The sequence below is a fragment of the Capsicum annuum genome, chromosome 3 (assembly GCF_002878395.1).
Source record: "Capsicum annuum cultivar UCD-10X-F1 chromosome 3, UCD10Xv1.1, whole genome shotgun sequence".
Lineage (NCBI taxonomy): Eukaryota > Viridiplantae > Streptophyta > Magnoliopsida > Solanales > Solanaceae > Capsicum > Capsicum annuum.
Genome location: NC_061113.1, coordinates 213,100,603 through 213,115,512, shown reverse-complemented (window position 1 = coordinate 213,115,512; position 14,910 = coordinate 213,100,603). Strand labels below are relative to the sequence as shown.

Genomic DNA, 14,910 nt, shown 5'->3' with positions numbered 1-14,910 from the left:
TCGCCCCATTTACTCCTTCCTCCCTATAAAAAGGTCAGTCATTAATTGTCCTCTAACATTATCTCTTTGACCATATATTTAATTACCAAACAAAAGCTGCATGCAATTCTCTCACAAATATATCATCCCAATCAAAGCCAAAGAAAATAATTAAAAGACTAGCATAAAAAGGCGAACTTTCTAGTATTTTTTGTTAATCAAGGGGATGGTGAAGGTGACAATTATAGGGAGGGTGAGCGATGGGATGCCCTTAGCCCAAGGTCCAAGACATGTTGTTCATGAAGAGAATGATGTCTTGACAACTTACAAGCAACAAGCTGAATTCATTCTCAAGGAAATTTCTCTAAAAGCCTTGCCATCTTCCAAGATGACTATTCTTGTAGATCATCATTGCTTTAAGTATTTTTATCCTCTCATCTACTTTTACATCTCTTTTCTGTATGCATATTTTGTTTTGTGTATCCTGCCCGGTGTTTGGTACGTGCATTGGGTAGACTAAAATCAAATTTATGTCGAGGGTAAAGCACTTTCTAATAATGCCGGCTCCATATCTAACACTTGATCCTTAGACTTCTGGTTAGGGATGAAATCAAGCCTACTAAGTTTAGCATATATGGCTTCATTAGTGATCTATCAAGAATGTGACTTTCCTTCATGTAGTTCTTTTACAAACACTTTCATATGCTTATGAGCAGAATTCAGCAACTTTAGCAATAATATTCAATAAATTGATATATATTACTAGCATTTTACAAGCAAGATTACAAATTCTTTTTTTGTGGATTTGAAAGAAAAAACAGTACACCCCAGGCAATATGGCTAAGTCAGGAATTGAAAAGAGTGTTTAAGACATAGTTTATATTGGTAAAAAGTAATTTTTTTTTGACCTATATCCGCAATATTATTTGTATGTACGATATGATTTTCTAACGGAATGATGTTCACCTGACCACCCTTAGTATATGTCGCTAAGCCATTGGCCTCAGGGTTTTGGTTCACCGGTAGAAGCATAGTGCATGATGTGAATTAGATGCACATTATAGTTCCTGAAATTTAACTGTAGAAGGGTAGTGGGCAGGATCCCTTACCCATCCTATTTCAAATCATTAGACAAATGGCCTGAATATTTCTCAGTTATCAGAAACTATAATATCATTTGTCTGTTACTTTTGATTCTACAGTTTAATTGTCACCTTTTTCTATGTTGTAGTTTTACATTCCACAATTATCTCTTTAAGATGTGTCTTTATTTTGCTACTCCATATTTTAGCTACATGGTTGAGAATGGGATTTGCTACCTGACGTTATGTGAGTCGTCTTACCCAAGAAAGCTGGCATTCCATTATCTACAAGATTTGCAGCAGGAGCTTGAAAGATTAGATAGAAACCTTACTGACAGAATTAGAAAGCCATATACCTTCATTAAACTTGGTAATTCATTATAGTTTAGTACTAACTAATTTATAGTAGCTGCATTAGTTTAAGTACAGAGTATTCTTCTGTTTTCAGCCTAAAGTTTAATTGCATCTGCTGTTCCTTTTTACAGATACGATCATTGGCAACATTAGAAAGCAATATGTGGATACAAGAACACAGGCAAATTTATCTAAACTAAACGCTCGTTGTCAAAAGGATTTAAATATTGGGACAGAGGAATTATCACTAATAACGGAGAGAAGGCGAAGAGTAGGTAAGCTTGTTGTATGGTTACAGTTAAAATTCTGCTTCATTCAACTTGAATTATATCATATGATTCATTGGATTATTACAAAATGTTCATAGAAATGGTGGAGAGAATGATGGAAGCTCATATAAGTACTTCTCCGGTTTGGGATTCTAAAAGGCTGGAGGTATGTGGTAACCGTGATCAATGCTAATCAATCTTCTCATATTTGACACAGCTAATAAACAAGAGGCCCTAATTTTACCCCTTGGCATCCAGATCATCGCGCTGAAATGGACACCAATTACAATCCTTCTTGTTGTTGCTTCTGTTCTTCTATGGACCGGCTTAGTTCTCCAAGATGATTTTCGATAATGGTGAGCTAAAATTCATACTTTCTGAAGCCCTAATCAGTTGAGAAAAACTCTCCAAGGAAAATGCTTCAACGGTGCAAATGAAGAAATAATCAGTTGGAGACTTGCAGAATGTGGATGCGGACATAAGCAGCTAAAGGTGACAAAGGGCACACAAATTGTGCATATTGTTACTATGGGGATTTGATGCTCCATTCTTCTTATTATTTGTGTGTCTAGTAGTGGTTCACTTGATGTGTTTATTCTTTAGTTGTCTACTTATTAGACTAGTTGGCACTTGAGAAAGGTTATTGTTAAGCCTTCTAGCACCTTGTGATAAAACATCATCATCTGCAAAATCAATAAAAGGTACTGCAGTATTACTATTATCTGATGAACTTGTTGATTATATTTGGTGATTTCAGACAGGCATGCTACTCTTTCAAATATATGGTCCAACTTGTTTGATCGCCATTTTGTTATCCAATTTCTTTCTGTCAAGTGCTACATATGGAAAGACATCAAATTGCCATGTAACTCTCAGTTTATTACAGAGAATGAATTAGACTTTGTACAACATGATGCAATACAAGAAAGATGAAGCCGTGAAGGCATCTAAGGTAAAAATGAGCGGTAGCTAGACGTTTTTGCTGAAAGATTCCTTCTTAATTAATGAAGAAACAGGAAATCCAACGGTAAGGTTCCTGTTTTATTACCTCCAAAACAAGTACCAATATTTTGTGTAAGATTCTAAAAGAGAAAGAGGACTCATATGTACATGACATCGTCGTTAATGTTGAATTCCCCTGACATGAATTCCTCAAATCCGTTAGCAGACATAGGATCCTCAAACTTGAGTTGGGCTTGAAAAATATCATCTACTACTGTCCCATTGTTAACTTCTTGATTTACACCATTCCCATAGCTACCATTGTTCATGGGTAAACTATGCATGAATATGTCATGTAACTCTGAATTATTATACCCAAAATTATTCGTGGAAGGTTCAAAATTCCCTGAGTTGTGGAACTCTTGCCCATTAAATTGATCCAACGAAAGCCATTCCGCGAATAATACTTTGGGTAAATTACTTTTCTGAGACTCTCTTGGATAAATAGATTGATCTGAATCTGCTAATGATCCTTCTCTGTGTTCAAATGAATCCAAACTAGAATTCTGGGGAGTCAATTTCTTTAAAGAAGGTGAGGATTCTGTGTTATCAGATTTAGTGTCGCCTTCATTTTCTGCCATTTTGGTCACTCTCTTCTTTAAATATGAGTGCCAGTGATTCTTTATCTCGTTATCCGTCCTTCCTGGCAAGTGTTGTGCAATCTGAGACCACCTGTTAGTACAAAACGTCAGTAATTAGATACTATAATGATGATAGTGTACAAAATCTTTACGCTTTAGTGTATATAAGTTAATTCGACAAATAAAATGTCATGTTATATTAGTATAAAAATTTTTCCCATTTGAGCCCTTCACATAATCACCGTGTTTATTAGAAAAAGTCTGTCGACTGTCGTAAGCCTAGTAGGTGAATTCTTATTGAATAGTAGTGTGATAGTGTCATTTTGAAGTCAACTTGCAAGAATTATTTACCACATAATAGTACTACTGGTACTAGTATTTTTCTAATTTATAAAATGGTGTAGATTGTCAAAAGTTGACTAACTCTTCGAATGCCAGAAGAGTAATTGGACATTTTGGTCGATAAAAAGCAGAACAATTAGAGGAATCATTCAATATATTTGTTGAAAACATAATTAAGTAAAATACCCATAGGAGTAGCTAAGAGAAAAAGGCAAATGACGTCGTTGCCTTAGGTTCCCAACATTAAAGGACCAAAAAAAAGTTTGTTTTTGCCTATCTTTTTATCCAAAGATAAGTGGTGCAAGGTTCAAAATTCAGTGAATTACAAGATTGTTTCTTTACTCTTTTCTACTTAAATATTGCTATGATTTTATTTAGGACAGAGCATGAAACCGTGACATGCGTCTAACCCACACATCATGTGTTGCGCTTTTACTACTATACGAAATAGATTTGTTTTGTGTCTCATTATTGTATGAATTTTCCAAAAGGTCTTTTAATATATTTTAGCTATAGGCCATCAATCTCCTTGAACGACCCTTTAGATGAAAGTCGTATATCCTTTCAAACAGGTTAAAGTACTACTACTAATTAAAATAGTTACACAGAATTGAAACAATTTTCTTACTTGTTGCCAAACATGGCATGAAGGGTCAAGATTGTGTCTTCCTCTTCTAAACTAAATGCCCCTCTCTTTAAGCCAGGTCTTAAGTAATTAATCCACCTTAATCTGCAACTCTTTCCATTCCTTTGCAAGCCTGTAAAATTATAGTAATTCCCTAATTAATTAAATTATATTAACAGGAATACCATTGATGTCAACGCTTATACATGTCTCTCTCTGTGTCCTAGTGTTGAATTTTTCAATCATAAACAGAAAATTGTATTGTTTGTTGACTTATTGCTATTTGTTCCTAAAAATTATTCTCAAGTAGTGCCCCTAAGATAACGAACTTAGCTCGGGCGTATTTCTACGTAAGCCAAATCAACCTTTTAAAATTATTTATGTACGTACTATTATTTTCCAACTTTTCCTAGAAAACGAAGACTTTCAATATTTTACACATAAAAAAGACAACTTTTTAAAAATTATTTTTACAAGTACACTCGTCAACTAGACATGCTATTTGGGTAATATGATCCAAGCTGGAATGAAGTCATTCGTGAAAGATTAATAATAGACAAAAGGGTTAGCAATAATCATGCGCTGATGATGCTCATATCTCCAATGATCCTCAAAATCATGATATTTCTATGATACATTAATCTTGTTTCATTCTTTCACATTTCATATACAATTGCAAACTAAATTATATTGGATATTTTTATACTATCAGTGTATATAACGTAACGCTATTTAGTATGTCAAAACAATAGCGTCGAGATTATTAGTTAGACACTTGAGTTAGAGATCAAGAAACAATAAACTATAAAACTATTCAATGTGGTTGCCTGTTATGAAAATATGATGATGAATTAGAGAAGTTTAACAAACCTGCATTAATGGGAACAGAGCTCCAGCAGCCATGACCATGTTTAATGATGTAATTTTTGAGCTTATCATCTTCATCAGGAGACCATAATCCCTTCTTGTGTTTTTGCTTTGGCTTCTCTGCTGCCTTGCACCCCATTATTTTCAAACTAACAAATAATTAACCAGAAGATTAAAGTGTGTGTGTGACTTATTTAGAGATACTTGAAAGCAAGAAAGAACACAGAGATATGCTAATGACTTTTGTCTGTGTGTGTAGAGAGAGAGGAGACAAGAGCAAGACTTGATGTTGAGGTTAGCCGACCTGGTATTTAAAGGCAGGATTAGTTGCACACCAAATACTACTAGTTATGCTTAATAAAAACAAAATTAGTTAATGAAAAGGTTAAAAAAGAGATTATTTGTCTGATCCCACCCTAGTTCCATATATGCAATATATAATTTCTCAACCAAAGACAAGTGAAAGTGAAACAGAAATAAAGTACCATCATCTAGTTAATTGACTCATACATATGTATGTACAATAATCAATAAAATAGTTGTCAATCTCAGAGAATTTTTAGTGCTAGGATAGCTAGAGCCACTAGAGACAAATGAGTCTTTGCACCTAGCTAGGTATAGTAAATCTTGTGTCATTTATCATGCTTACACCTACTTGACAGACACCACCAACTGTTTCTTGTGTTCTCACTTAATTATAAGATTCATTCAAACACCTTACTCTCTCTGTTGAATCACCAGATCATATAATATGTTAATTATTTATTTTAGCGGATATGTGCCAGAAAATTAAGGCGGTGAAAGGACAAAGGGTGGCCTTATAATTCACCAATTCATCAAAAAAAAAGTATGACGATATGCTAAAACTTTCGCTATATACAAGACGGAAATTTTTGAAAAAATAAAGTTAAATATTCACCTTTTGGCCTTTCTTAGCTTAGGGTAGCTTTTCACCGCATGAAAAATAATAATTAAATCTTGAGTCTTGACTCAATTTCTGAAAGATCACTTATGGGAGTGGATGGATCCAAATCATATAAAGATATCCCAACATTGAGAAATACTACCTAAAATAAGTTGATGAGTCTGAATATAATATCTAAAATTAAGGGAAAAAATATCTATTTGAGAAATTTTTATAAAATATTTATTATTTTTAAATATATTTTTTTATTTATTACCTTGATATATCATATTTAAAAAATATTTATCATTTATAGCAATTGTATTATGTATTTAAAGTGTATTATGTATGTAATATAAATATATTAGAAGTGCATTAAAATATATTATACTTATGCTAATAAAAAAGGTGCACTATATATTAAAAACGAACCACTATATATTAAAAATGAATTATATATGTAATAGAGATGTATTATTAGTGTTTTAAATATATTATGCCTGTTATGATTAAAAATCTACAAAATATACTAAAAGTGAATTGTGCTATGTATTAAAATTATATATCTATAAATAATAATACTAAAAATTACACAAATATGCAACTTATGTTTTCAATATTACAAAAAATCTCAACTCCCTAAACATATTACAAAAATCTTACATATACACAGAATGCTATGTATATGTCGGCTATGTTATGTATATTAATAGGGAGAGAGAGTAAAGTAATTAAAAAAATGGGAGAGTGTAATTACTTTTAAAAGGTTGGTATTTATGTTATTTATACTAAATAATATATAGAATATATTTAGATAAAATTTTCAAAATTAAATATTAGGCCCAACCCGCTTCAAAAGTTTACTCACCAGGAAATAATTGTCAAAACTTTATAAGATAGCCACTACACATTCTCAGTCAGACTTAATTAACACTCTCAAAACAACGAACCAGTCAAAACTTTATAAGATAGCCACTGCACAAGGGAGACTTAATTAACACACTCAAACCACCAAATCAATGATTGGTCAGAAAATTACATTATTTATATATAATAGATATTAAATCTTTTTTGAATAATTATATATTTTTTCATATTTTAAATTTCTTAATGAAAATTCTCCCATTAATTTCAGGGGTGTTCACGGAAAACCGGACCTAAGCATTCTCTCTTCATGTTATTCTATCAGGTAGCTTGGACCAGAGTAAGACTAGGCATGTTTTACAACAATCTAATCTCTAATTACTGAACATAAGATCATCATTTGCATACATTAGAATGTGTTTTAATTGTTAAATAAAGTTTCTCACATATGTTGGAGTTCAATTGCATAGATATATCATAAGAACAGAATCTAGGAACTGTTACTATGCGACGATTTTAATTTAGTGTTGTCGGTGAATATTTTTTAATATCATGTTATAGGTTCTACTCAAATAGTTACACAGCAATTTTACTAATTCTTGCTCTGGACATCTTTCCAACTACTTACCACTTTTCTCTTTTTTTCTTTTTTCTTCTTCTAATACGTTCAATTCATGGTGCACAACTTGAAGAAAATTTCAACCAGTACATTTATAACCTAACCATTATTTCTAAATAATTTTGATGATCCGCGAAGTTTCTTCTCAACATGAAAAGTCTACCGAATAAAAATAGCAGAAGGAAGTTTGTTAGTACCCTTGCTGACTAAATATCCTAGCCAATATCCTTAATTACTAGAGAAAAATTCAAAATATTTGCATTTGTATTACTTGCTGAAGTGAACAAACGACAATGATTCGTCAATCATTATTCATCATTGTTTTTCAACACTCCCTGTGTTCTAGAAACAATAAAGAAGAAACCCATAGCCTTAATTCATTTATTAGCCTTTGACACGTTCTCATTAATAATTCTATAAATGATCGAAATACTTAAAAAAGATTCCATAGTTGGCCTGGTTTTCATTATTGCAATAAGATAGACTAAAGTCCAAATTTTCATACTAACTCCTGTTATAAAAAAAGAAAAAAAAAAAAACTTAAAAAGGCTAGTATAATAGTTGAAACCAATCACGTTCATGTCAACCTAGTTTCTTATTCAGCCATCATAACTTAAAATGCTTATAAAACTCCATATGTGTTTTAAAGCCATTTTTTTTTTCACAATCACAACATTGAAGTGGCTGAGCTTCATTGGCATATTTTTCTACATATCACGTGCAGAAAAATAAAATCCATTGGTCGAAAAATTAAGGTTGTTGTTTACCTAAACATGAATTATATTCTCTTGAAAAATACAGATTAGTGAATAACAAATGTTTATGATAAATCGTAGGTAAAGAGAAAGTAAATTTTCAAGAAAGGGAAAGCAGAGAGAAACGTTTCCTACATTTTTGTTTTTAGTACAAAGGAAAAAGATAGCTGATATTTTTGATAGTTTAAATGGACTTTTACCAAAACTACTTCCATTGCTTGTTAAATAATACTAGAGGCTAAATAACAACCGCGAGATTATAAAATAATTAATCGTTGAATTTAACCCCACATGGTTTAATTTATGCATTAACCAATTACCTAAATAGATATTATACTATTACACTATTCATGATTTGGTAGACAAGATATTGTAACATGAGTTCGGTAGTTCCTACTACGTTTACTATTTATTAGAATCCTTAATTAATTTATTATGGGATACTAATTTGCTGCAAATCATATTCTTGTATCAAGTTAGGAGGGCAACTAAGTTACACGTTCATGGTGTTTTATCTAAACTTCTAGATGTACAAGAGAAAATTAATTGATTTGGCTCTAAGGTATAAGATTAATGTTGATTCCAAAATTATATGAATATATACATATAATTAAACGGAGGCCTTAATTTTTTAAAAAAGAAAAAATATATACATTTTCTTATAAAGTCTATATTTTAAATATTTTGAGATGCAAAGTTGTTAGTATTTTTTTATAATCGATTTCTTTTAATAATTTTTTCGTTAATATAACTAATGCATTTAATCTTTCTTGAGATATAGTACTTTAAAGTTTAAATACATCAAATTTCTAATAATTCTTTACTTTTATATAAGAAGTTTATTTTTTCTACGAATAGTTCTTAATAATTTTTTTTTTTTTTATAAAAAACCTATAATCTATTATTATAAAAAAAAATAAGGCCCCACAAATTTAGGGCGTAAAGGCGGTTGCCTATTTCGTAACTATGTAGAGCCGGCACTGCTTGCAGATGTAATCTATAGGGTAGGATTAGAGGAACAATTTTTATAAGATGAACTTAGGACAATGTTCAATCAAAGGGTTGGTGTAGGTGGGGGTTTGAGGTTTAATTTCACATCATTTATATTCTCTCATTTAACAGTTTGTAATTGAATGAAGAGTAAAAACTCCATGTAAAGTATGCTATAAGCACACTAATATTTCCTACCTACATGGACCAAGAGAAATATTTAGTAGCTCAATTGATGATTGACTACATGTAACGTTGTTGGTAAGAATTTGATTTTCCACGTTATAATTTTCCTTTCCTCTATTCCTATACTCCCTATTTTTTTTTTTAAAAAAATTGAAGTCCAAAGAAAGAAAGAAAAAAAACACGAACCGAATACTAGACTTTTTATTCAAAAATAAAGTTCTTGACCAAAAAGAAGTATTCTATCAAAAAACACTGAAACCGCTAAGGTAATGTGGTCACTTTTATTTAAAAATAATAAGTTGTTTTTATAAGAAAAATATTTAAATTAAATATTATTTAATTATTATGTGTTAATTTTTAATATTATAATTAGTACAATTTCATAAGTGAAGTTTGGAAAATATAATGCGTATGTAGCCTTCTATTTTTGTAAAAATAAAAAAACTATTTTCGAAAACTCCAAGCAATTTATTAACAATTTTATGAGTAAGATAGAAAAATTATTTATTTGTGATGGGTTTTAACTGGCCTAACTCATCAACTTTTTGCGATGAGTTTGACCGTGATGTATAACTGTTGGCGCAAATTGGTCCAAAAATCTCACACAAATAACATACCAGCAGATCTTTGTGTCTGATGATAACACACAATTAAGGATTGTTGAGATAACCCTTAACAAGGTTTAAATAATGTACTTATTTTAGAAGTTGGATGACAGGAAATTGGGGTGTACATCACTCTTGGTTTGGGTTTTTTAAATGCCAAATTTTATTATTTGCCTCGGATTTTTAAATTTTTAAATTAAATTAAACCAATAAAATTTGAGGTTTTTAACTTCAGTTTTTTTTTTTTTTTTTTTTAATTTTTCGATTATCTTGGGGTTTTTGGGTTTTTTCCGATAAAGTTTTCATACAAATATATAATTAACTTACGCATCAAATATTTCTTTAATGCTATCAAAATACAAATTTTAGGTGTTCCTTAAAAGTATAACACTAGATATTAAATAAAAAATAAATTTAGGTTATGTATTTATACAAAACAAAAGAATAGATATCCAACAGTACTGTCATTTCTAGTGTTTCGTTGAATATCCATTAGTATTGATTGGGCTTTATTTGAGTTACTAACATATATGTGCTATAACGCCTATTGAACCATTCAAAATTTTAAGTTTAAACTTACTAAATTCTAATATGTATTAAATATTTTTTAAAATTGTATAAATACAATATCAGGTTTGGTTCGGTTTGATATGATCTTTTTTTAATTAAAACCAAACCAAAATAATTATAGTTGGATTTTTTTTCAACACCAAACTACGTCAAGCTAAATTATTAATCAATTTTTTTTTTTTTTTTTTAACAATTCGACTCAATTTACGATTTAGTTCTGATTTACAGTTCGATTTCGTTCACCCTAACTGGATAGACAGACAACATGGAGATGGTCAGGTCAGCAGGGGCTGCGCAGAGCTAGAGAGAGCTTATCATCTTATGTTTGAAGAAATTAAACAATACATGTGGGATGACGTAAATATGTTCATTATATTATCACAATGAACCTTCACTTCATTTAACAAGAAACCAAACATCATGCACCGCTAAACCTCGTGTCGAGGCGATTTGATGTGCACCGTATATCGACTAGCACGACCTCGGACATACTTTGTGTCATGTCTCACAACAAATTATGAGAATAGGCCAAAAACTTACTACTACTATATATTACTTTTTTTTTTGTATCTATTTAATTATGTTTCCTTCACTCCATTTTAATAATATCCTATTACACAAACAAATTGTGAGAATTAGCCGAACATGTTGGATGTTTGGAGTAACATGACACAAACAACAAAGTATGAGAATTAGCTAAAAAGTGATCACGTTACCTCAGCATGACATGTTTAATTAAATTAGGTATCTTACACTCTATGGTAATAAGAAATAATGCCATTTGTTTATTTACACTGCATCAAAAATATCTTTAGTGGCAAGTAATTAGCAACAATAGCTTAACTGTCGCTAAATATATTTTTTTAGGTATTTACTAGTGATAATTACATTTTAACATTCTCTATAAATGCGCTTAAAGCATATAGCCACATTGGATCCAATGACAATTAATTAATGCCGATAAAAATTATAGCACTCTTTGTTAAAATGTAAATTTATTGCCGGTAAAAGTTGTTTTTGTTAATAGTGTTAGTAACTCTCTTATGCAAATATTCAATGTGGCATATTTAATATGACAGGATTCAAGAATATTTTGATACATTATATTTAGTATAAGATCACAAGATTTAAAAATCTTCTTTTTATTTTTTTAAGTTTTATGTCTGTCAAGCTAAAACACATTTTATTTTTGAACATTTTAAGAAATCGGAGATGGTGGGCACTTAAACTAGGAGTGGAAATGAAAAAAGCCCAAATGAGTACGATATGATACTGAAATTTGAGTTGAGAATTGTGGATCATGTTTGTTTTAGAAGATCATCGAATTAAGCTATTCAACGGGGTTGGCGCTATCCTAGGTAGCAAAATAGTTGTTTTCTTGTCTATTTTGTTTTTCTTAGTCTCCTTTCATTTTGTCTTAAGCCGAAGGCTTGTGAGAAACAATTTATCTCATCCATTAAGGTAGAAGTAAGACATGCATACGCTCTATCCTTTCCTGACCTTACTTTCTAAGAATATATCGGGTGTGTCGTTGGGCTTTTTAAATTTTGGCAAGGGCAGAGGAGAAGACCCATGAATGGGTAGGATCAGGAGAACTAGAGAAGGAAATTATGAGGAGAAAGTGTTTCAACAAGCACCTATAAAGTACTATTATATTTTAACCACTTGAACAAAAAAAACCACTTGATTGTAACTCTAATTTCGATAAACACAAGTATATTGTAGATATAGTTTATTTGTCTTAGATCAATTAAGTAATATTTTTTATGTCAATAGTCCCTCCCATCACTGATCCTAGGTTCTATTAAACTGATGTTAAACTACTATCTCAACTTATCCAACTTTCATAGTCAATGGCAAATTATGGAAACCTAATGGTCTCTTGCAGATGTATTAGTAACAATCAACTACTCCTACTTTTGTTTATCATTGGAAATGGATAAACATGTAAGCACGAGTATATTGAGGTAATTAATTAAATGAGTCTATTTACTGTCCAATGGGAAAGACCTATAGTTGTGGACATTCACGAAAATAACATAAGATTGGAGCAATTGGTAAAGTAGTAAAGGGGATTCGGAGAAAAATGTTAATGGTCGAACTTTCCTGCATATTATAATGCATAAGCTATACTCACTACGTATCAATTTATCTGTTGTGATTTCAAAAATAAAATTATCTCAAATTATTTGTTATTTTAAAAATTTAAGATAAAAGTAATTATTATTTTTTATTTATTAAGGAATGTGTAAAAGAGAAACACGATAAATAATTTGAGACAAAAAAAGTATTTATGAAAAGTACAAAGCTAATTAAGTACAAGAATGCATGTATAACAGATACTCTCTTTGTTATTAATTTTTTAATTGAATTTCGACTTTTACTTGTTATTTTTGACATATCAAGAGAAGACAATTCCTTTTTTTCTATTTTACCCTTAGCATTAATTACATTTTCTCCAAATTAATTACAAGATACAATGTAAATATCATTTAATAGGGTATTATGGTAAATGAACATGTTATTAATTATTTTTTTAATGAATGTGTCAAGTTAACACATGACAAGTACAAACTAATGGAAAAGTATAATACGCATTACCAAACCATATATGGTGACATATATAAATTGATGTAGCTGAAAAATCTTACGAAACCCTATATAGCAATTAGGGGTGAGGATGAATATCGAAAAATCAAAATATCAAATCGAATCAAAGTAATTCAGTTTTTCGATTTTGATTTTTCGGTTCTGGTCCAATTTACTTTTTTATAAATTCAATATTTCGATTTGATTTCGATTTTTGGGTTATATAATTCGATTTTTGATCTAAACCAAAATTGTTAATATACTTTACAAATTTTTTCATTTTCACAAAATTCTGTAGGTTGCTCGTCGTAATCTCTAGGCCTTTTTGGATCGACGTGCAATATGAATGTTAATTATAGGATATAGAGTTACAGTAAGCAGACTCTGCAGGGTTATACTTGGGCAACCTTATACTTATGATTGCCCAATGGTGGCATAGTTCGGTATTTGAAAATTTCAATTATAGCTGGAATGACTTTGGCTTTGCTGGTATGAAACCGCAGAATTTGTCTTTCTTGGACAATATAAAACTTTAGTGCTTCCTCAAACAACTGAAGATATATTGAAAAAAATAGTATTAATTCAGAAAACGTTACTGCTTCCTCAAAACAATTAAAGATATATTGGAAAAAACAGTAATGATAAAGAAACTTGGCCAAAAAAAGGGACATGCACCAACCGGAAATCGAACCTGGGTTTATACCTTAGCAGAGTACTATTCTACCATAATATATTATGGAAAAATCAAAATTATATTGTCGAAATCAAACTGAATGAATTAACATAAATCGAATCAAATTGAACTAATTCGGTTCGATATTCGGTACGCATAATTTCCACATGGAAATCAAAAAAACCAAAAAAAAAAAAACTAAAATCAAATCAAAATACCAACGTCCACTTCTAATAGCGATATATATACTGCATGCATACGCATACCTTTGTGCTGACTTAGTATTTTCCATTGGGTTAGGAACTGACTAATTATAGTTACACGTTTCCAATTGGAGGATAGGATTTAAAAATTATGCTACTTGTAAATATTACGAATATTAGTTTAATCGCTCGCACATGTAATATTTGAGTATTTAAAATTAAATAATTTTATTTATTGTGGAGATTATAATGAAGTGTAAAAAGTTCAAATCATTTTTAAAAGATTCTTCACACTTTAGTATATATATATATATATATATATATAATATTATATATAATAATATATATATTATTTTTTTCTATATTTAAAATCTTTCCTTGTTTGTAAAGTGAAATATTTACAAAATAATTGATTACATTCTAATTATGTACTTAAAACTTTTAAAACTTTGACACTTCTTAAATTTTTCTTATTCTGAGTTTTTTATATTTATTTCTGGATTATTCAAATCTTCTTAAAATCAAATTTAGTTGATTTAGAATTCTTAATCTAATGAAAAAAGTATTAGTTGTCATTACTTCTGATGACTTCTAATGAGTAAAGGTTTTACCAAAAATATATTTAATTAATTTTTAACTCTTAAATATTAAGAAAAAATAGTAAAAAAATATTTTGTCTCAGGCAAAAGACTTTTAATGAAGGACGAGGATTTAGTATTAGAAAAACGGACTTAATTAGTTCAAAGGGTTAATTACACTAAATAGCCTTGTAATAACTAATATATCTTTGTTTTGGGTATATTTCCTTTATTTTAAACTCAAACACTTACACCCCCATATATTGTATAAAT

The 14,910-nt window shown here is 30.1% G+C and overlaps 2 protein-coding genes across 2 annotated transcripts; one reads left to right on the top strand and one right to left on the bottom strand.

The window, feature by feature from the left end:
• The first annotated feature begins 17 nt into the window (after positions 1-17).
• Positions 18-2,405, top strand: LOC107863302 (25.3 kDa vesicle transport protein). The gene is made up of 5 exons (XM_016709171.2): positions 18-399; positions 1,271-1,431; positions 1,547-1,690; positions 1,783-1,850; positions 1,943-2,405. Exons 1-5 carry the CDS (start codon positions 206-208, stop codon positions 2,036-2,038), a joined length of 663 nt encoding a protein of 220 aa, XP_016564657.1. The 5' UTR covers positions 18-205; the 3' UTR covers positions 2,039-2,405.
• A 137-nt stretch (positions 2,406-2,542) lies between these two features.
• Positions 2,543-6,125, bottom strand: LOC107866179 (transcription factor LAF1). The gene is made up of 3 exons (XM_016712349.2): positions 5,105-6,125; positions 4,238-4,367; positions 2,543-3,358 (listed from the first exon to the last, which is right to left on the bottom strand). The coding sequence occupies exons 1-3, from the start codon at positions 5,238-5,240 to the stop codon at positions 2,785-2,787; spliced, it is 840 nt and encodes a 279-aa protein (XP_016567835.1). The 5' UTR covers positions 5,241-6,125; the 3' UTR covers positions 2,543-2,784.
• Positions 6,126-14,910: the final 8,785 nt, after the last annotated feature.